Source organism: Hyla sarda, unplaced genomic scaffold (assembly GCF_029499605.1).
Source record: "Hyla sarda isolate aHylSar1 unplaced genomic scaffold, aHylSar1.hap1 scaffold_383, whole genome shotgun sequence".
Classification (NCBI taxonomy): domain Eukaryota; kingdom Metazoa; phylum Chordata; class Amphibia; order Anura; family Hylidae; genus Hyla; species Hyla sarda.
Genome location: NW_026610402.1, coordinates 173234 through 194938, shown reverse-complemented (window position 1 = coordinate 194938; position 21705 = coordinate 173234). Strand labels below are relative to the sequence as shown.

General features: G+C 42.6%; 1 protein-coding gene across 1 annotated transcript; it reads left to right on the top strand.

The window, feature by feature from the left end:
- Positions 1–206: 206 nt before the first annotated feature.
- On the top strand, positions 207–1163 carry LOC130332653 (taste receptor type 2 member 4-like). Its single transcript, XM_056553816.1, has one exon. It carries the CDS (start codon positions 207–209, stop codon positions 1161–1163), a length of 957 nt encoding a protein of 318 aa, XP_056409791.1.
- The last annotated feature ends 20542 nt before the right edge of the window (positions 1164–21705 follow it).

The window sequence follows — 21705 nt, the reverse complement described above, 5'->3', positions numbered from 1 at the left end:
ATAAAGTCACAAACGCTTAATTTATCCTGGACATGAGTCACTTTTTCCTCTGATTTATTTGTATCCATTTCTATCGTTCTATTTTCCATTGAGCAGTTTTTTCCATTGTGATTTGCATTGTTCCAAGAGATAAAAATATCCCTCTCTACACCAGCCGTAACCTGTATCCCCTTCCATCAGTGCCGATCACTAATCCCTCTGTAGAGATGGCGTCTTACATAGAGATTACAATTCCTATTCTACAATTAAGTCTTGTTGTTACAACAGAAATTGCCTTCATATTAGGACTTATGACACACGTCTTCATCATAACTGTCTATGTTATGGATTGGAGGAAAGGAAGAACCATGTCCACGTCTGACCAAGTCATCATCTCCGTCATGATATCCAGGATGATTCTACAATCTCTTCTCCAGCTGAGACTATTCTGGGAATTATTCTGTACAATGTGTTCTCCTATATATGACTTGGTTATAAAAATATTTTTTTTCGGTGCTATGTTTTCCTCCATCTGGTTGTCCACTCTACTCGGCGTCGTCTTCTATCTGAAGATCTCCAATATTCACAGTGTCTTCTTCTTACAGATGAGGAGACTATTTTCAAAGAGGATCCTATGCATTATTATGGCTTCTCTACTGGTTTCCATTGGCCAAACCTTAGTGAACCATTTTTGTACACAATTCCTTTCTTTCCCAAATTCAACACAAATAATACAGCCGATTCATGAAATCTATGCTGTGTTCTATATAAGCACATTCAGCCCATTGCTTATATTTTTGTTGTCCTCGCTGTTTCTTATCACCTCTCTGTACCTTCACATCAGACACATGAGATGTAATAGGAATGTGACCAGCAATCTGGATCCCTATTATAGGATCATTAAGTACACGACTGGTTCCATCTTTATCTCTCTAATATGTGTCATCCTCTTTGTAGTGGCAGAGAGGTTCCATAAGATGTTTGGTTTTCTATTCTTTACTTCTGCTTGGATCATCTTTGGAACGTTACAGTCAATGTTACTGATCTATGTAACACCTAAGCTGAAGAATCCATTGTCCAGGATCCTCAAGTCCTTATCCAACTGCTGGATGAAGAGAGAAGAACCTGGAGATTTAGAGATGACTGTCACTACTGGATATGTGAATGGTGTCTCCAAGCTTTAGATATAATCCTATCTTTAAAGGGGTACTCCGGCCCTAAGACATCTTATTCCCTATCCAAAGGGAAGCAGCAGCCAGACCCCCGCGATCAGACATCCATTTTATCACCTATCCTTCGGATAGGGAATAAGATGTCTAGGGGCAGAGTACCCCTTTAAAGGGGTACTCTGGCCTTAAGACATCTTACATCCTATCCAAAGGATAGGTGATAAGATGGATGTCTGATCACAGGGGTCCTGCCGCCGGGGTCCCCCGTAATCTTGCATTCAGCACCCACCTCTTTGAGCTGCACGCCGCGCTGCCAGCTCACAAACCGCTGGGTGCCGACCACAGGGTCGGAGTATCGTGATGTCACGACTCCGCCCACGCCCCCACACATAGACTTGCATAGCGGCGGCGGCATGATGTCACACGGGGCGGAGACGTTACATCACGATAGTCCGGCCCCGTGGTCGGCACTTGGCAGTTTGTGAGCTGGCAGCGAGGCGTGCAGCAATAAGAGGTGGGTGCCGAATGCAAGATAGGGGATAAGATGTCTTAAGGTCGGAGTACCCCTTTAAAATTCCAAATTATTATGCAAACGCAACAATATTTTTTTCATTTATCTAAATAATTGATGTATTCCAGGAAAAAACTATATATATATATATATATATATATATATATATATATATATATGTAATGTAATGTATATCAACTGGCTCCAGAAAGTTAAACAGATTAGTAAATTACTTCTATTAAAAAATCTTAATCCTTCCAATAATTATCAGCTGCTGAAGTTGAGCTGTTCTTTTCTGTCTGACAACAGTGCTCTCTGCTGACATCCCTGCTTGTGTCGGGAACTGCACAGAGTAGAAGAGGTTTGCTATGGGGATTTGCTTTTACTCTGGACAGTTCCCGAGACAGGTGTCATCAGAGAGCACTTAGACAGAAAAGAACAACTTAAATTCAGCAGCTCATAAGTACTGAAAGATTAAGATTTTTTAATAGAAGTAATTTACAAATCTGTTTAACTTTCTGGAGCCAGTTAATATGTATATATATAAAAGTTTTTTTCCTGGATAACCCCTTTAAGAGTAAAATTAAAAAAATTATTGAACAAACCTCCTAATGGAAAAATTATTATTTTTAAACATAAAAAACTAAGGCCCCTTTCACACTATAAAGTTGTTCTGTTAAAAGATCCGTCAAAAACGTCCGTTAGAAAAGCCTTAATAATCGATGTTAAACGGCCGTTACAAAATCCCATTCAGGTCTATGGGATTTTTTGATTATCCGTTATGACCCGTTATAGTTCGTCATGAATAACGGACGTTAGTTGCGACGGAAGAAAAAATTGCACATGCACTAATTGATTGCACGATTGAGTGCACCAGGTCTCACTTCTGAGACCCGATGCAATCAGAAGTTATTAGACAGGGGAGCGGGTGGCATGCGGTGCTCCCCCTGCGATGTACGATGTATTTTGCTTTCATTTTTTAAATTACCTGCCGGGAGCCCTGAATGGCTGGTACTGAGGATAGAAGCGCTGGGGTGGGGAAAGATATATAGAATCGCTGGGGGGTATATGTCTAGCCCCCTGCTGCGCTATTTAAGTTTTGCCCCGTAGCGCATGTGTATATATATTTCCCCACACAGTGCTATCGTAAGCCCACCGGCAGTACTATGAATGAAAAGTATTCTATTAGTAGCGCATTGGGCCGGGAAGCCGGCTGTTGAGATGCGCTTCTGAAAGAATACTTGTCTTTCATAGCGTTGCAGCAGCATATTTACATTGAAGCACTGTGGGGGCCAGATAACTATATATATATATATATATATATATATATATATGTATATATATGTGTGTGTGTCTGGTCCCCACAGCGCATCTATATACAGATGCACAGATGCCGCCACAGCTCTATGAATGAAAAGTATTCTAGAAGCAGCGCATCTGGCGGGGAAGGCGGCCGGCGTGATACGCTGCTGAAAGAATACTTGTCATTCATAGCGCAGTGGCGGCATCTGTATATAGATGCGCTGCGGGGGTCAGATATATATCCATGTGTCTGCCCCCACAGCGCTTCTATATTCATATGCCTCTGCAGCGCTATGAATGAAAAGTTTTCCATCAGCAGCGCATCGGGACGGCCGCCTTCCCAGCCAGATGCGCTGCTGTTAGAATACTTTTCATTCATAGCGCTGTCAGAGGCTTATGATAGTGCTACGGGGGGGGGGCATATATATATATGCGCTGCGACGGGAAATATATAAATGCGCTGTGGGGGCAAGATATATAGAAGCGCTGCGGAGGCCAGACATAATCCTGACCCCCCCCCCCCCCAACGATTCTACATATCTTTGCCCACCGCAGCGCTTCTATTTGAAAACCCCGCCGGGTCCTCAGTAACGGCCATTCACAGCTCCTGGCGGGGAATTTAAAAATGAAAGTAAAATACATTGTACATCGCAGGGGAGCGCAGTATGCCACCCATTCCCATTTAATAACTTCTAATCGCATCCGATCTCAATGAGACCCAGTGCGATCAATCCCTCTGCCCCTTTACTACAACCCCCATCATGGAACAGACTCTGTTCCATGATTGGGGTAGTAGTAAAAACACTAATGTAGCCTCCCCAGCCACCGGCAGATCCCCGCAGCTGGGGAACTACTACTCCCATCATGGAAACAAGTCTGTTCCATGATGGGAGTAGTAGTAGTCCCGGCTATGGGAGTCTGTAGACAGAGGTGTTGAAACGGCCGTACATGAGGGATGTTATAATGGGTCTGAATGGACGAATATACCCTTTATTTTGACCGACTTTATTCAGCCGTTAGCACCCATTATTTTATCCATTATTATACACCGTTTTTACACAGAAAATGGATGTTCAATAACGGATTAACGGATGAATGCTCATAGTGTAAAAGGAGCCTAAGTTTCAAAACACGTTATAGGTAGTGTTGCTCGCGAATATTCGCAATGCGAATTTTAATTACGAATATTCGTTTTTTTTTTTGTTTTTTGTTTTTTTTCACAGTACACATCACAGTGATCATCCCTCTCTGCTTCCAGCTTGTGTGGTGTAAATAAGGCTCTAATACTACTGCGTGAGACTGGTGTGCGAATTTTCCCATATGCGAAAATTTGCATATGCTAATTTTCACATATGCGAATTTTTGCATATGCTAATTTTTTTATATGCTACTTTTCGCATATGTTAATTTTCGCATACGCGATTTTTCACATATGCGAAAATAAAACGCGAATATTACGAATATGCGAATATTCGCGAATATATGATGAATATTCGTCCATATATTCGCGAATATTTGCGAATTCGAAATTGGCCTATGCCGCTCAACACTAGTTATAGGTTGTAAAGAGCTGAAAATTATCATTTGTTGTGTTTACAGCATTTTTACTGAAATCAAAAGCCATTTCAATCAAACTTTTAACAACATTTTAACTTTTTAAACATTTTAACAGCTCACGTTACATTTTAACATAGGACCCTTTATTTGATAGAAGCTTCGCAAGTCTTGCATCCATTGAACTTGTGAGTTTTTGGACAGTTTCAGCCTGAACTTGTTGGCAAGGTGTCAGAGCTGCTGTTTGGATGTAAACTGCCTACCACCCTCATAGATCTTTTGCTTGAGGAGGCTCCAAAGGTTCTCAATAGGATTGAGGTCCAGGGAGGATGGAGGCCACACCATGACTTTCTCTCCTTTTATCCCCATAGCAGCCATTGATGCAAAGGCATAGTTTGAGGTGCATTGTCATTTTGATGATTTTATTACGGAAAACACAGTTCTTCCTTCTGTACCAGGGAAGAATGTGGTCAGTCAGAAACTCCACATACTTTGCACAATACTTTGCAGAGGTCATCTTTACACCTGCGGGGACCCTAAAGGGGCCGACCAGCTCTCTTCCAATGATTCTGGCCCAAAACATGACTCCACCACCGCCTTGCTGACGTGGCAGCCTTATTGGAACAGGGTGGCACATCCACCATCCATCCACTACTCCATCCATCTGGACCGTCCAGGGTTATATGGCACTCATCAGTGAACAGGACTTCATGTCTTCATGTATTTTTCTGCCCAATGCAGCCGTTTCTGCTTGTGGGCATTGGTTAGTGGTGGCCGAATAGAAGGTTTATGCGCAGTGGTAAGACTCTGGAGGACTATACACCTTGATATCCGTGGGACTCCAGAGGCACCAGCAGCTTCAAATATCTGTTTGCTGCTATGTAATGGTATTTTAGCAGCTGCTCTCTTGATCCGATGCATGGATCTGGCAGAAATCTTACTTAATTTGCCTTTATCTGCATGAACCCGTCTGTGCTCTGAATCAGCCACAAATCTCTTAATAGTGCGATGATCACACTTTTTGTGAAATATCTAATGTTTTCATACCTCGTCCAAGGCATTGAGTTATTTCACTCTTTTCAGCAGCAGAGAGATCCTTTTTCTTCCCCATATTTCTTGAAAATGGTGTCTGCTTAATAATGTGGAACACCCACCTTTAGTAGTTTTTTCCCTAAATTGGGCTCACCTGGCAATCTAATTATCACAGGTGTCCGAGATTGTTTTCAGTGTTCAAAAGAGCCTGAGACACAATGTATCCATGAGTTACACTGATAAACAAAATATTTAATCTTTGTGACACTTAAATAGAATTTGCATAATAATTTGGAACAGGGTGTATAGGGGTCAGCAATGGGTCAACTATACGATACAGCAACACATAACACTGTAACTTTCAAAAGTGACTGTGCTGAGGTACTTTCCCCTAGCTGTGTATTGCACAGACAGATTGATCATATGTTCTGTGCTGTCACAAATTTGACGTACGTCAGCACTTTCACAGCTAAAAATTATTGACTGTAAAACACGTCCACCACAGACATCAATGATAAATTCTCCTCTCAGATTGTATTATTAAAGGGGAATTCCGGCTTTATACATCTTATCCCCTCTCCAACGGGGATCACGCCACGTCACACCACGTCGCCTCCATTCATGTCTATGGGAGGAGGCGTGACGGCCATCACGCTCCCTCCCATAGACATGAATGGAGGGGGTGTGGCATGACATCACCAGGGGTGTGGCCAAGACATCACGTCCCCATCTAGGAGGCAGAATTCCGGGGGCTGCACCGAGCTCAGTATCTGGCATCATTTGGAAATGAGCCCCTTGGCATTCAGTCTTGGAAGCCGGAACGTAAGTCCAGGTTGTAGCGTTGATTTTATGTTTAACTCTTTGTATGCTTACACGCTTACACATTTGCTAGCCATGTTTTAATTACTACCCCTGAGTCTAAGGTATTCTATGGCAATGCATCTCTGGTTTGGGATCAGTCCACAAAGAGAGCATGCCCCCGAAACCCGTCAAGATGAGATTGGAATGCCAAGAACATGTGTGCTGTTTCGTCACGCAGCTTTATAGAAAAAAAAAAAAGCCGAATTTGCATTTCATCGCTGGATCGAACGCCTATTTGGTTATGAAGTCTATGAAGAAGAACCCTGGAGCTTGTGACACATCCTTCTTGATGCTTGTAATGAGCCGTATGCTCATGGAACTGGAGAAGACTTTATTCAGAATCACAGATCTTAACGCATTTCTGGGCTGACCACCCCTTCATCAGGTATTTGATCTCATGTATAACACTGGAAGTAAGTTCTGGGGTGATCATGACCTCCACACTCTCTATAGATATGACTCTGCCTTCCTCAATGCTGATTGTAATGCAAATTATTATTATGTTATTTTAGTAACTATATAGTCAATTATTCTACAACTGATTCTAATAAATTATTATAATTTTATCTGTCTGGTTTATTTCATACTGAATAAAAACCAGAATGTCACAAAGCAATATCAGTAAATAACCCCCCCCCCCAAAAAAAAAAACGATGGAATTTTTGCCCTTTCCTCTTTGCAAAACTGCTCCAGCTCCTTCGCGTTGGATAGTTTGTGCTTGTGAACACAATCTTTAATCTGTGGTCAGAATTAAAGGGGTACTCCGCTGCTCAACGTTTGGAACAAACTGTTCTGAATGCTGGAGCGGGCGTTGGGAGCTCATGATGTCATAGCCCCACCCCTCATGATGTCACGCCCCCCCCCTCAATGCAAGTCTATGGCCCCCTCCCGTAGACCTGCATTGAAAGGGCGAGGTGTGATGTCATGAGGGGCGGGGCTATGACATCACGAGCTCCAGACGCCAGCTCCAGCATTGGGAACAGTTTGTTCCAAATGCTGAGTAGCGGAGTACCCCTTTAAGTCTGACCACAGATTTTCAATTGGATTTAAATCTGGGCTTTGACTAGGCCACTCCAACACATTTACATGTTTCCTCTTAAAGGGGTACTCCAGTGGAAAACATTTAAAAAACATTTTAAATCAACTGGTGCCAGAAAGTTAAACAGATTTGTAAATGACTTCTATTAAAAAAATATTTACCCTTCGAGTACTTTTTAGCAGCTGTATGCTACAAAGGAAATTCTTTTCTTTTTGATTCATTTTTTGTCTTGTCCACAGTGCTCTCTGCTGACACCTGATGCCCGTATCAGGAACTGTCCAGAACAGGAGAAAATCCCCATACAAACCTATGCTTTTCTGGACAGTTCCTGACACAGACAGAGGTGTCAGCAGAGAGCACTGTGGACAAGACAAAAAAGAAATTCAAAAAGAAAAGAATTTCCTCTGTAGCATACAGCTGCTAAAAAGTACTGGAAGGATAAAGATTTTTTAATAGAAGTAATTTACTAATCTGTTTAACTTTCTGGCATCAGTACATAAAAAAAAAAAAAAAAAAAAAAACGTTTCCACCGCTAGCGTGTTGCTTTAGCAGTGTGTTTGGGGTCATTGTCCTGCTGGAAGGTGAACCTCCATCCTAGCCTCAAATCCTGCACAGAGTGCTACAGGTACAGGCTCAAGAATATCCCTGTGTTTAGCACCATCCATCTTTCCCTCAACTCTGACCAGTTTCCCAGTCCTCACAGCGCGATGCTGCCACCACCATGTTTCACTATGGGGATGGTGTTCTTTGGGTCATGTGATGTGTTGGGTTTGCACCAGACATTTTTTCTTTCATGACCAAAAAGTTACATTTTAGTCTCATCAGACCTGAGCACCTTCCTCCGTACATTTTGGGAGTCTCCTTTGCCTTTTCGCAAACTCACAACGTGCCTCATTATCTGAAAGTAATGGCTTTATTCCGGCCCCTCTGCCATAAAGCCCAACTCTATGGAGCGTAAGGCTTAGGCCGGGTTCACGCCACATTTTTGGAAAACAGTTCCCGTAAGCGTTTTCAATTTCAAAACCGTATGGAACCGTATTGTAAACCGTATGCATTGACTCTCCATTGAAAACCGTACGCCAAACGATGCATCCGGTTGTGTCCATTTTGCATCTCATACGGTTTTGTCAGTTTTTTTCCCGTACCCAAAACCGTAGCCTACCACGGTTTTTGGTCCGGATGAAAAACCATATTGAAACCGTATACGTTTATTTTTTTTAACATGGGAGTCAATGGGAACCGTACAGAACCGTATGTGCGTATGGTTCCATCCGGTTTTCACCATATGGTTTTTGACTGCACAGTTTTTTTCTTGGAATTTCAATCAAACAAGCGAAACTTTATTCATAATGGAGTGAAAATTTAAAAACATATTTGTTTTTTTCTTAAAAAACGGATGCAATTGGACATCATTTTTCAAACAGTTTTGATACAGTTAAGGCTGTATTCACACCACGTTTTTACAATACAGTTCCCGTATACATTTTCAATGTGAAAACCACATTGAACCGTATTGAAAACCGTATGCCAAAAGATGCATCCAGTTGCATCCGTTTTGCATCCTGTACGGTTTTGTCCGTTTTTTTCCCGTACCCAAAACTGTAGCCTACCACGTTTTTTTCGTACGGGTGAAAAACTGTATTAAACCGTATACGTTTTTTTTAACATGGGAGTCAATGGGAACCGTACAGAACCTTATGTGCATATGATTCCATCCCGTTTGCACCATACGGTTTTTGACTTTTCACAGTTTAACTTTTAATGGAGTGAAAAGTTAAAAACGTATACTTTTTTTCTTAAAAAACGGATGCAACCGGACATCATGTTTTCAAACCGTATACAGTTTTTAACTGTATACGGATTAATACAATGGAGAGAGCAGGTATTGCATGCACCTTTCCAGCCCGATCCCCCGAGACCACCTATCCACGGTAGCACCGCCGGTGCTCGCTTGAAGTAGGTTAGTCCAACAATTAATTCAACAGGTGAGAAAATAGCAGGCGACACTCCAGGCAGTTGTGCAAATAAAACAGCTTCTTTATTGCTTAGTAGCACCGCTTCTTTATTGCTTAGTAGCACCGCTTCTTTATTGCTTAGTAGCACCGCTTCTTTATTGCTTAGTAGCACCGCTTCTTTATTGCTTAGTAGCACCGCTTCTTTATTGCTTAGTAGCACCGCTTCTTTATTGCTTAGTAGCACCGCTTCTTTATTGCTTAGTAGCACCGCTTCTTTATTGCTTAGTAGCACCGCATCTTTATTGCTTAGTAGCACCGCTTCTTTATTGCTTAGTAGCACCGCTTCTTTATTGCTTATTAGCACCGCTTCTTTATTGCTTAGTAGCACCGCTTCTTTATTGCTTAGTAGCACCGCTTCTTTATTGCTTAGTAGCACCGCTTCTTTATTGCTTAGTAGCACCGCTTCTTTATTGCTTAGTAGCACCGCATCTTTATTGCTTAGTAGCACCGCTTCTTTATTGCTTAGTAGCACCGCTTCTTTATTGCTTATTAGCACCGCATCTTTATTGCTTAGTAGCACCGCTTCTTTATTGCTTAGTAGCACCGCTTCTTTATTGCTTAGTAGCACCGCTTCTTTATTGCTTAGTAGCACCGCTTCTTTATTGCTTAGTAGCAACGCTTCTTTATTGCTTAGTAGCACCGCTTCTTTATTGCTTAGTAGCGCCGCTTCTTTATTGCTTAGTAGCGCCGCTTCTTTATTGCTTAGTAGCGCCGCTTCTTTATTGCTTAGTAGCGCCGCTTCTTTATTGCTTAGTAGCGCCGCTTCTTTATTGCTTAGTAGCGCCGCTTCTTTATTGCTTAGTAGCGCCGCTTCTTTATTGCTTAGTAGCGCCGCTTCTTTATTGCTTAGTAGCGCCACTTCTTTATTGCTTAGTAGCGCCGCTTCTTTATTGCTTAGTAGCACCGCATCTTTATTGCTTAGTAGCACCGCTTCTTTATTGCTTAGTAGCACCGCTTCTTTATTGCTTAGTAGCACCGCTTCTTTATTGCTTAGTAGCACCGCTTCTTTATTGCTTAGTAGCACCGCTTCTTTATTGCTTAGTAGCACCGCTTCTTTATTGCTTAGTAGCACCGCTTCTTTATTGCTTAGTAGCACCGCTTCTTTATTGCTTAGTAGCACCGCTTCTTTATTGCTTAGTAGTACCGCATATTTATTGCTTAGTAGCACCGCTTCTTTATTGCTTAGTAGCACCGCTTCTTTATTGCTTAGTAGCACCGCTTCTTTATTGCTTAGTAGCACCGCATCTTTATTGCTTAGTAGCACCGCTTCTTTATTGCTTAGTAGCACCGCTTCTTTATTGCTTAGACACACCGCTTCTTTATTGCTTAGTAGCACCGCTTCTTTATTGCTTAGACACACCGCTTCTTTATTGCTTAGTAGCACCGCTTCTTTATTGCTTAGTAGCACCGCTACTTTATTGCTTAGTAGCACCGCTTCTTTATTGCTTAGTAGCACCGCTTCTTTATTGCTTAGTAGCACCGCTTCTTTATTGCTTAGTAGCACCGCTTCTTTATTGCTTAGTAGCACCGCTTCTTTATTGCTTAGTAGCACCGCTTCTTTATTGCTTAGACACACCGCTTCTTTATTGCTTAGTAGCACTGCTTCTTTATTGCTTAGTATCACCGCTTCTTTATTGCTTAGTAGCACCGCTTCTTTATTGCTTAGTAGCACCGCTTCTTTATTGCTTAGTAGCACCGCTTCTTTATTGCTTAGAAGCACCGCTTCTTTATTGCTTAGTAGCACCGCTTCTTTATTGCTTAGTAGCACCGCTTCTTTATTGCTTAGTAGCCCCGCTTCTTTATTGCTTAGTAGCACCGCTTCTTTATTGCTTAGTAGCACCGCTTCTTTATTGCTTAGAAGCACCGCTTCTTTATTGCTTAGTAGCACCGCTTCTTTATTGCTTAGTAGCACCGCTTCTTTATTGCTTAGTAGCACCGCTTCTTTATTGCTTAGTAGCACCGCTACTTTATTGCTTAGTAGCACCGCTTCTTTATTGCTTAGTAGCACCGCTTCTTTATTGCTTAGTAGCACCGCTTCTTTATTGCTTAGTAGCACCGCTTCTTTATTGCTTAGTAGCACCGCTTCTTTATTGCTTAGTAGCACCGCTTCTTTATTGCTTAGTAGCACCGCTTCTTTATTGCTTAGTAGCACCGCTTCTTTATTGCTTAGTAGCACCGCTTCTTTATTGCTTAGTAGCACAGCATCTTTATTGCTTAGTAGCACCGCTTCTTTATTGCTTAGTAGCACCGCTTCTTTATTGCTTAGTAGCACCGCTTCTTTATTGCTTAGTAGCACCGCTTCTTTATTGCTTAGTAGCACCGCTTCTTTATTGCTTAGTAGCACCGCTTCTTTATTGCTTAGTAGTACCGCATCTTTATTGCTTAGTAGCACCGCTTCTTTATTGCTTAGACACACCACTTCTTTATTGCTTAGTAGCACCGCTTCTTTATTGCTTAGTAGCACCGCTACTTTATTGCTTAGTAGCACCGCTTCTTTATTGCTTAGTAGCACCGCTTCTTTATTGCTTAGTAGCACCGCTTCTTTATTGCTTAGTAGCACCGCTTCTTTATTGCTTAGTAGCACCACTTCTTTATTGCTTAGTAGAACCGCTTCTTTATTGCTTAGTAGCACCGCTTCTTTATTGCTTAGTAGCACCGCTTCTTTATTGCTTAGTAGCACCCCATCTTTATTGCTTAGTAGCACCGCTTCTTTATTGCTTAGTAGCACCGCTTCTTTATTGCTTAGTAGCACCGCTTCTTTATTGCTTAGTAGCACCGCTTCTTTATTGCTTAGTAGCACCGCTTCTTTATTGCTTAGTAGCACCGCTTCTTTATTGCTTAGTAGTACCGCATCTTTATTGCTTAGTAGCACCGCTTCTTTATTGCTTAGTAGCACCGCTTCTTTATTGCTTAGTAGCACCGCTTCTTTATTGCTTAGTAGCACCGCTTCTTTATTGCTTAGTAGCACCGCTTCTTTATTGCTTAGTAGCACCGCTTCTTTATTGCTTAGTAGTACCGCATATTTATTGCTTAGTAGCACCGCTTCTTTATTGCTTAGTAGCACCGCTTCTTTATTGCTTAGTAGCACCGCTTCTTTATTGCTTAGTAGCACCGCATCTTTATTGCTTAGTAGCACCGCTTCTTTATTGCTTAGTAGCACCGCTTCTTTATTGCTTAGACACACCGCTTCTTTATTGCTTAGTAGCACCGCTTCTTTATTGCTTAGACACACCGCTTCTTTATTGCTTAGTAGCACCGCTTCTTTATTGCTTAGTAGCACCGCTACTTTATTGCTTAGTAGCACCGCTTCTTTATTGCTTAGTAGCACCGCTTCTTTATTGCTTAGTAGCACCGCTTCTTTATTGCTTAGTAGCACCGCTTCTTTATTGCTTAGTAGCACCGCTTCTTTATTGCTTAGTAGCACCGCTTCTTTATTGCTTAGACACACCGCTTCTTTATTGCTTAGTAGCACCGCTTCTTTATTGCTTAGTATCACCGCTTCTTTATTGCTTAGTAGCACCGCTTCTTTATTGCTTAGTAGCACCGCTTCTTTATTGCTTAGTAGCACCGCTACTTTATTGCTTAGTAGCACCGCTTCTTTATTGCTTAGTAGCACCGCTTCTTTATTGCTTAGTAGCACCGCTTCTTTATTGCTTAGTAGCACCGCTTCTTTATTGCTTAGTAGCACCGCTTCTTTATTGCTTAGTAGCACCGCTTCTTTATTGCTTAGTAGCACCGCTTCTTTATTGCTTAGTAGCACCGCTTCTTTATTGCTTAGTAGCACCGCTTCTTTATTGCTTAGTAGCACAGCATCTTTATTGCTTAGTAGCACCGCTTCTTTATTGCTTAGTAGCACCGCTTCTTTATTGCTTAGTAGCACCGCTTCTTTATTGCTTAGTAGCACCGCTTCTTTATTGCTTAGTAGCACCGCTTCTTTATTGCTTAGTAGCACCGCTTCTTTATTGCTTAGTAGTACCGCATCTTTATTGCTTAGTAGCACCGCTTCTTTATTGCTTAGACACACCACTTCTTTATTGCTTAGTAGCACCGCTTCTTTATTGCTTAGTAGCACCGCTACTTTATTGCTTAGTAGCACCGCTTCTTTATTGCTTAGTAGCACCGCTTCTTTATTGCTTAGTAGCACCGCTTCTTTATTGCTTAGTAGCACCGCTTCTTTATTGCTTAGTAGCACCACTTCTTTATTGCTTAGTAGAACCGCTTCTTTATTGCTTAGTAGCACCGCTTCTTTATTGCTTAGTAGCACCGCTTCTTTATTGCTTAGTAGCACCCCATCTTTATTGCTTAGTAGCACCGCTTCTTTATTGCTTAGTAGCACCGCTTCTTTATTGCTTAGTAGCACCGCTTCTTTATTGCTTAGTAGCACCGCTTCTTTATTGCTTAGTAGCACCGCTTCTTTATTGCTTAGTAGCACCGCTTCTTTATTGCTTAGTAGTACCGCATCTTTATTGCTTAGTAGCACCGCTTCTTTATTGCTTAGTAGCACCGCTTCTTTATTGCTTAGTAGCACCGCTTCTTTATTGCTTAGTAGCACCGCTTCTTTATTGCTTAGTAGCACCGCTTCTTTATTGCTTAGTAGCAGGTCACAGCAGAGAGAAACACACCAACAGTTTCACGTTAACCAGAACACTTTAGCGTTCTGGTTAACGTGAAACTGTTGGTGTGTTTCTCTCTGCTGTGACCTGCTACTAAGCAATAAAGAAGCGGTTTTATTTGCACAACTGCCTGGAGTGCCGCCTGCTATTTTCTCACCTAGTAATATTTGTACACATGTTTTGATACAGTTTAGTCAGGTTTTGAGGATTCAATTTTTCGGCAAAAAACGGATTCGGGAACGGTATTGCAAAAACGTGGTGTCAATGCGGCCATATTGACGTCCTATGTACAGATCCTCCTGTCTCTGCTGTGATCTCTGCAGCTCCTCCAGGGTTACCTTAGGTCTCTGTGCTGCCTCTCTGATCTCTGATCAATGCCCTCCTTGCCCGCTCCGTGAGTTTTGGTGGGCGGCCGTCTCTTGGCAGGTTTGCTGTTGCGCCATGTTCTTTCCATTTGGTTATGATAGATTTGATGGTGCTCCCAGGGGGTCAAGTCCTGGGGAAAAACAAAAGTGCAGGAACTCACCCAAGATTTCCACTCAAGAGCTGGTCCTGCAGAACTCATGCTAATGGAAACGGTGTTCCTGCTTTGGAAAAAGTGCAGGAACTCAGTTCCCTCACGTTCCTGCAGGACTTGAGCCTTGGGTGCTCCTGGGGATCATCAAAGATTTGGATATTTTTTATAACTTAATCCTGTACTTGTTCTTCTCAACAACTTGTTTGGAGAGCTCCTTGGTCTTCATGGCAGTGTTTGGTGACTGATGCCTCTTTCTTAGGTGCTGCAGCCTCTGAGGTGTGTATATGTCATGACAGATCATGTGACACTTAGATTGCACACAGGTGGACGTCATTTCACTAATTATGCGACTTCTGGAGGTAATTGGTTGCACCAGAGCTTTTTATGGGCTTTTATAACAAAGGGGGTGAATACATACGCACATGCCAATTATCAGTTTTTTATTTCTAAACAATAGTTTTATTTATATATTTTTCTCATATCACTTCACCTATAGACTATTGTGTTCTGATCCATCACATAAAATTCAGATTTAAAAAACATTGAACTTGAAGGGGTATTCCAGGAAAAAACTTTTTTTTTTTTTTTTATATATCAACTGGCTCCAGAAAGTTAAACAGATTTGTAAATTACTTCTATTAAAAAAATCTTAATCCTTTCAATGATTATCAGCTGCTGAAGTTTAGTTGTTGTTTTCTGTCTGGCAACAGTGCTCTCTACTGACATCTCTGCTTGTCTCGGGAACTGCAAAGAGTAGAAGATGTTTGCTATGGGGATTTGCTTCTAAACTGGGAGACAGATGTCCTCAGAGAGCACTTAGACAGAAAAGAACAACTCAACTTCAGCAGCTCATAAGTACTGAAAGGATTAAGATTTTTTAGTAGAAGTAATTTACAAATCTGTTTAACTTTCTGGAGCCAGTTGATATATAAAAAAACTTGTTTTCCTGGATAACCCCTTTAAGGCTGTAATGTAGACCAAAATACGAAAAAAGTCAAGGGGGAGGGGGGCTGGGTTTAATTTTAATTTTAATTTTTTTAATTTGATTATTTGTGTGTTGATATAGAGCTGAGATGCAGTATAAAGCATAGGGGCTAAAAAAAAAAAATTCTGATAAGACGAGAGGTGGAGTTGTTGTAAAGGGTACATTGTAGAGTGTAGGGTAGTGTTTCCCAAAAAGGAGTCCTCCAGCTGTTGCAAAAATACAACTCCCAGCATGCCCGGACAGCTGTTAGGAGGGTCATAGAAAGAGCAGCCAGTGCTGACACCTGGTGGTGAGACTGGAAATTGACACTTGGTTTTACATTGTTGAATCAGAACAGTGTTTCCCAACCAGGGGGCCTCCAGCTGTTGCAAAACTACAACTCCCAGCATGCCCGGACAGCCAATGGCTGTCCGGGCATGCTGGGAGTTGTAGTTTTGTAACAACTGGAGGCCCCCTGGTTGGAAAACACTGGTGTAGAGTTAAAATATATGGGCTGTACCACTGGGCGTCAAACATCACATTTTTGTACAGGGAGACTTTTTGTATATTGGATCTGGATACAAGATGGCCCAATGGTTTGAACAATAAGAATTAACTCGTGCTTGTTAATAATAATAATAATAATAATAATAATAATAATAATAATAATAATAATTATTATTATTATAATTTACTTTATTTAATTTTTTTTTCTGGGAAGCAAATGAGAAATAAAAAAATAATTATTTTTTCCTTTTTTTTTCTATAGTTTTTTTTCAAATAGTTTTTTCTTTTTCTAAAAAAAAATAAAATAAATTAAAAAAACTTTCTATCATTTTTTTTTTTTTTCATTTTGCTGGACCATGCACACAGCGAAATTTTCGAAACATCTGCCACGGAAATTCGGATTTTGGCCTCCGCAGAAAGAATTAACATGTCAATTTTTTCTGCAAAATCTGCTCGGTAATGCATTGCCGTCTATGAAGACGACACATTTCCGAGCGGTCCTAGTGCCGACATGTTCTTCCGGCTCCCACTGTCTCCGGACATTTTTCTAGCGGACATTTTTTATAGCAGGGTATAAAACTACAGACCTGGGGGGACTAGGGTGCGCTTGCATGGGGGACAAGATCTAATTTTGGATGCCAGATGCCATTTCCTACCAGACCCCATGGAATAGAACTCTGTAACTTTCTGTAAGTAAGGATTCTATGTTTTTCCCATTTATTTTATTTTCTGTGTGATGAAACTTTGTCTTGTTAACATCTATTTTTACATGTACTGTGAATATTTTTCTTTCATAATAAATCATTCATTTATTAAGTCCCGCCTTATCACTGGTAAAACGGACGCACATTGGCCCTCATTTACTATTGCTAACCCGACGTGTTTTGTGCGCCAGATTCTGTCTTATTGCGCCAGAAATTCTGTCTGCGCCAGAATTTGCGCCAGAATTGAAAAAAAAACAAAACAAAAAAAAAACGACTAACTCTCCATTTTGCTGGGAAAACCCAAAAAAGGGTTGTGGCTGCCGGGGAAAGGGGCGTGGTCTCCGAAAAGGGGCGTGTTCCCGACATTTTCACAAAAACCCAACATATTTACTAAGGTTTCCACATAAAATGTGGTGGATTTGAGCCGAGGAAAACCTGACACATCAGAGAAGGCATAAAAAAAAAGCAAAAATGTAGGGAAAAGTGCAAAATGGAGGGAAACCTTAGTAAATACCGTGGGAAATAAATTGTCGGGAATTAAAACCCACAAAGAAACCTACACATCCCTCTTAGTAAATGAGGCCAATGTCCTTGAAGAGATTGAAGTTATAGTCTTAAATGTACTTACCTGTTCGGCTACATTATAGATCTGGATTAATCTTTTTCCTGTTTTTATATACTACTGGGGATAGCAGATTATATTTGGGAATTGTAGCATATCCAGGTTGGATTGATAGTTTCCTGTCGGCTTGAAATTGACAGGTGGCGGCAGCGATACCTTTAATTTGGGTGGTGTAAGAGGGATTTTTTATCATTATTTTCGGTCTAGTGTAGACAAATAGTGATTTTATAGATAACCCTTCCCCCCGCTCGTGTCGGGTATAGAGTGTTTGATCCAATTTATCTCTTTTGTTACATCATTTCTTTGGTACTTTTGCAATATTTAAAGGGGTACTCTGGTGGAAAACACATGTTTTCAAATCAATTGGTACCCGAAAGTTATACAGATTTGTAAATTACGTCTATTAAAAAATCTTAATTCTTCCGGTACTTATCAGCTGCTGTAAGCTCCACAGGAAGTTGTTTCGTTCTTTCCAGCCTGACCACAGTGCTCTCTGCTGACACCTCTGTCCATGTCAGGAACTGTCCAGAGCAGGAGAAAATCCCCATAGCAAACCTCTCCTGCTCTGGACAGTTCCTGACATGGACAGAGGTGTCAGCAGAGAGAACTGTGGGCAGACTAGAAAGATCTACACAACTTTCTCTGGAGTATACAGCAGCTAATAAGTACTGAAAGGATTACAATTTTTGAAAAGAAGTAATTTACAAATATGTTTAACTTTCTGGCACTGGGAGTTTTTTTTAGTACATAAGGGCTGACAGAGTGGGGGCCACCACTTATCTATGGTCCACTCTATGAGGAGCGTTTTATAATCAATTTTGTTATTTTTTTATATTTTTTATATTTATCTTTATTTTTTCTTTAATTATATATATATATATTTATATATTTTTTTTTGACTCCCTGCTGATTCTGTACATTTGCCCACTGACAAAGAAATGATCCGTCTATAATTTTAATGGTCGCTTTATTTTAACAGTGAGAGACAGAATGAGCACAAAAAAATCCAGAAAAACACATTTCACACAAGGTATGAATTGATTTAAAATAAGTATTTCATCCACTATCAACCAGTAAGATTTCTGGCTCCCAGATGATTCTTATTCAGGTAAAGAGCTGAGATTAGGAGCACTCTCTTAAAGGGAACACTCCTCATTTCCGCTTGTTACCTGTATAAAAGACACCTGTCCACAGAAGCCATCACATGGAGCCTCTGACCGAGGGAGATAGAGATGTTTTGTGTTTCTTCTGTTTACTAATATTTTCACCAACTTCTCACCGAGCTCCTTGGCGATGGTCTTAGAGCTCATCCCAGTCTTGTGTAGTAGGGATCGACCGATAATGTTTTTTTAGGGCCGATACCGATAATGGGTGGAGGTTAGGGCCGATAGCCGATAATTTATACCGATATTGCGGTATAAGTTATCGACTATTTATCCCCCCGCGACACCGCTGCAGATCATTGGTCCGGGCCATCCATCCTTCCTGTAGTGTCCGGTGGCATTCCGGGTGGAGGTGGAGCTGTCCTTCTTCTCCCGGGGTCCTCTTCTCCACTCCAGGTAGGCTCCGGCCTAGTAATGCTGCATAGACGCCGCTGCGCATCGACGCACCTGACGTCACGGCGTAGCGGCGTCTATGCAGAGTACTAGGCCGGAGCCTGTGTGGAGTGGAGAAGATGACCCTCGGAGAAGGGCAGCCCGGACCGGTTCACCCTCCACCCGGAATGCCGCCGGACACTACAAGAAGGATGGATGGCCCGGACCACCCCCATTACGGGTAAGTGTAATTTTTTTCATTGACTCGGAGGGTGGGGGAGGGGCCCGACCGGTATAGCGGTATGGGCAAAAATCCATACCGGTATACTGCCCAGCACTACGGTGGGGGGTGCGACGTGGTGCGGTGGGTCGGGGGGTTGGGCATTATCGGCTTATCGGCAAGGTAATTGCCAATACCGATAATGCCCAAAATCGTAATTATCGGCCGATAATATCGGTCATACCGATAATCGGTCGATCCCTATTGTGTAGGTCCCAATCTTGTCCCTGACATCCTTGGACAGCTCTTTGGTCTCGGCCATGATGGAGAGTTTGGAATCTGATTGTTTCTGAGGACAGGTGTCTTTTATACAGGTAACAAGCTTAGATTAGGAGCACTGGTCCCTTTAACACCTTAAAGGGGTACTCCACTTAGCGTTTGGAACAAACTGTTCCGAACGCTGGAGCCTGCGCCAGGAGCTTGTGATGTCATAGCCCCCCCCCCCCCCCCCTCATGACGTCACGTCCCGCTCCCTCAGTGCAAGTCGTGACAGCCTTTAAAGGGGTACTCCGCTGGAATTATTATAATTTTTTTTAAATTAACTAGTGCCATATTAGTAAATTACTTCTATTAAAAAAAATGGTATCCTTCCAGTACTGATCAGCTGATGTATGCTCCACAGGAAGTCCTTTTCTTTTTGAATTTCCTTTCTGTCTGACCACAGTGCTCTCTACTGACACCTCTGTCCATTTTAGGAACTGTCCAGAGAAGAAACAAACCCCCATAGCAATTATATCCGGCTCTGGACAGTTCCTGACATGGACAGAGGTGTCAGCAGAGAGCACTGTGGTCAGACAGAAAGGAAATTAAAAAAGAAAAGAACTTCCTGTAGAGCATACAGCAACTGGTAAGTATTGGAAGGATTAAGATTTTTTAATAGAAGTAATTTACAAATATGTTTAACTTTCTGGCACCAGTTCTTCATTTATTTATTTATTTTTGTACCACCGGAGTACCCCTTTAAAATGATAGATTGACCATTTCTATGCCAGTGGACAAATGCCCAGAATCCTCCGGGGGTCAAATACTTTTTTCCTTCACTGCGATTTACAGAGGCCACATTTACCCCATGGCTGACCCCGGACATGGCTGACGGGTGTATTTTCTCCTCGTACAGGGATGTTCTGTTTTTTCGGTGTATATTTTCGTTCGTGCACCTGCAGTATTTCTTCGTGTCACAGACTCTTGCGTTGGCCTGAGATTTTTTGCAGACTGTTCGTTTCCACCTGATCTTGTGACTTGGAGAGAAGTTTCCTTCTTTGCGGACAATAGGGCCTTGTGTAGCCAAGGGACGGAGCTCCAGCGTTTGCTGAGAAGATGGATTTTCCTAAATGAGGCGTAGTGAACGAGCGAGCACATGGCGTCTGCTGGCAGGACCCTCCCCGACCACCTCAAAGTTACCAACACGCCCCGCCCGTGGTCTACCCAAGTGGCCGGCCAAGCCAAACAGCTGCCTCCCCGATCCGGCACTGGAAGAACCTTCTATTTTCTTCTTCCCATTAAACTGAAAAACAAGGATTAGGTGGATGTTTATTTGTGGAGGCTGAGGGAAGGTTCTAGAGGGTGTGCCCCCATATAGGGTCGTCACCTTTCCTGGCAAAAAATAATGGCCATGCTCATTTGCATAAATAATAATATATGCGTGACATCACACGTGACATTACTAACTACAACTCCCAACATGCCCTGATACAGCCTGTGACTAACTACAACTCCCATCATGTTGGACTATATAGTAGTATACAGTATAGGTCAGTGTTTCCCAACCAGGGGTGCCTCCAGCTGTTGCAAAACTAAAACTCCCAACATGTTGGACTATATAGTAGTATATAGTATAGGTCAGTGTTTCCCAACCAGGAGTGCCTCCAGCTGTTGCAGAACTACAACTCCCAGCATGTTGGAGTACAGGGATGTGGAATTCCTATCGCCCGACGCCCGGGACAAGCAGTTTTGGGCACCGGGCAGGTGAATTTGTCCGGCCCTTAGCCCGGCTTCGGTCAAGCAGGGCCGGACCTGACAAGTCGCCGGGACCTCTGCAGTCTGTATGGAGCGGGCACCCGACTCCTGCCCGCTCCATACTCTGCCGCCTGTGTCCTCGGAAGCAGAGCAGGGGAGATGAGAAGCTGTGTATGTGTCTTCTCTCCCCTGCTCTGCAGACGTGCGGGGGGAGATGAGGGGGCGTGGCTTCTTGCTCTGCAGACGTGCGGGGGGAGATGAGGGGGCGTGGCTTCTTGCTCTGCAGACGTGCGGGGGGAGATGAGGGGGCGCGGCTTCTTGCTCTGCAGACGTGCGGGGGGAGATGAGGGGGCGTGGCTTCTTGCTCTGCAGACGTGCGGGGGGAGATGAGGGGGCGTGGCTTCTTGCTCTGCAGACGTGCGGGGGGAGATGAGGGGGCGCGGCTTCTTGCTCTGCAGATGTGCGGGGGGAGATGAGGGGGCGTGGCTTCTTGCTCTGCAGACGTGCGGGGGGAGATGAGGGGGCGCGGCTTCTTGCTCTGCAGA

Bases quoted from the DNA above. Each gene is read 5' to 3' on its own strand.
- LOC130332653 (XM_056553816.1), top strand. From the start codon at position 207: ATGGCGTCTTACATAGAGATTACAATTCCTATTCTACAATTAAGTCTT.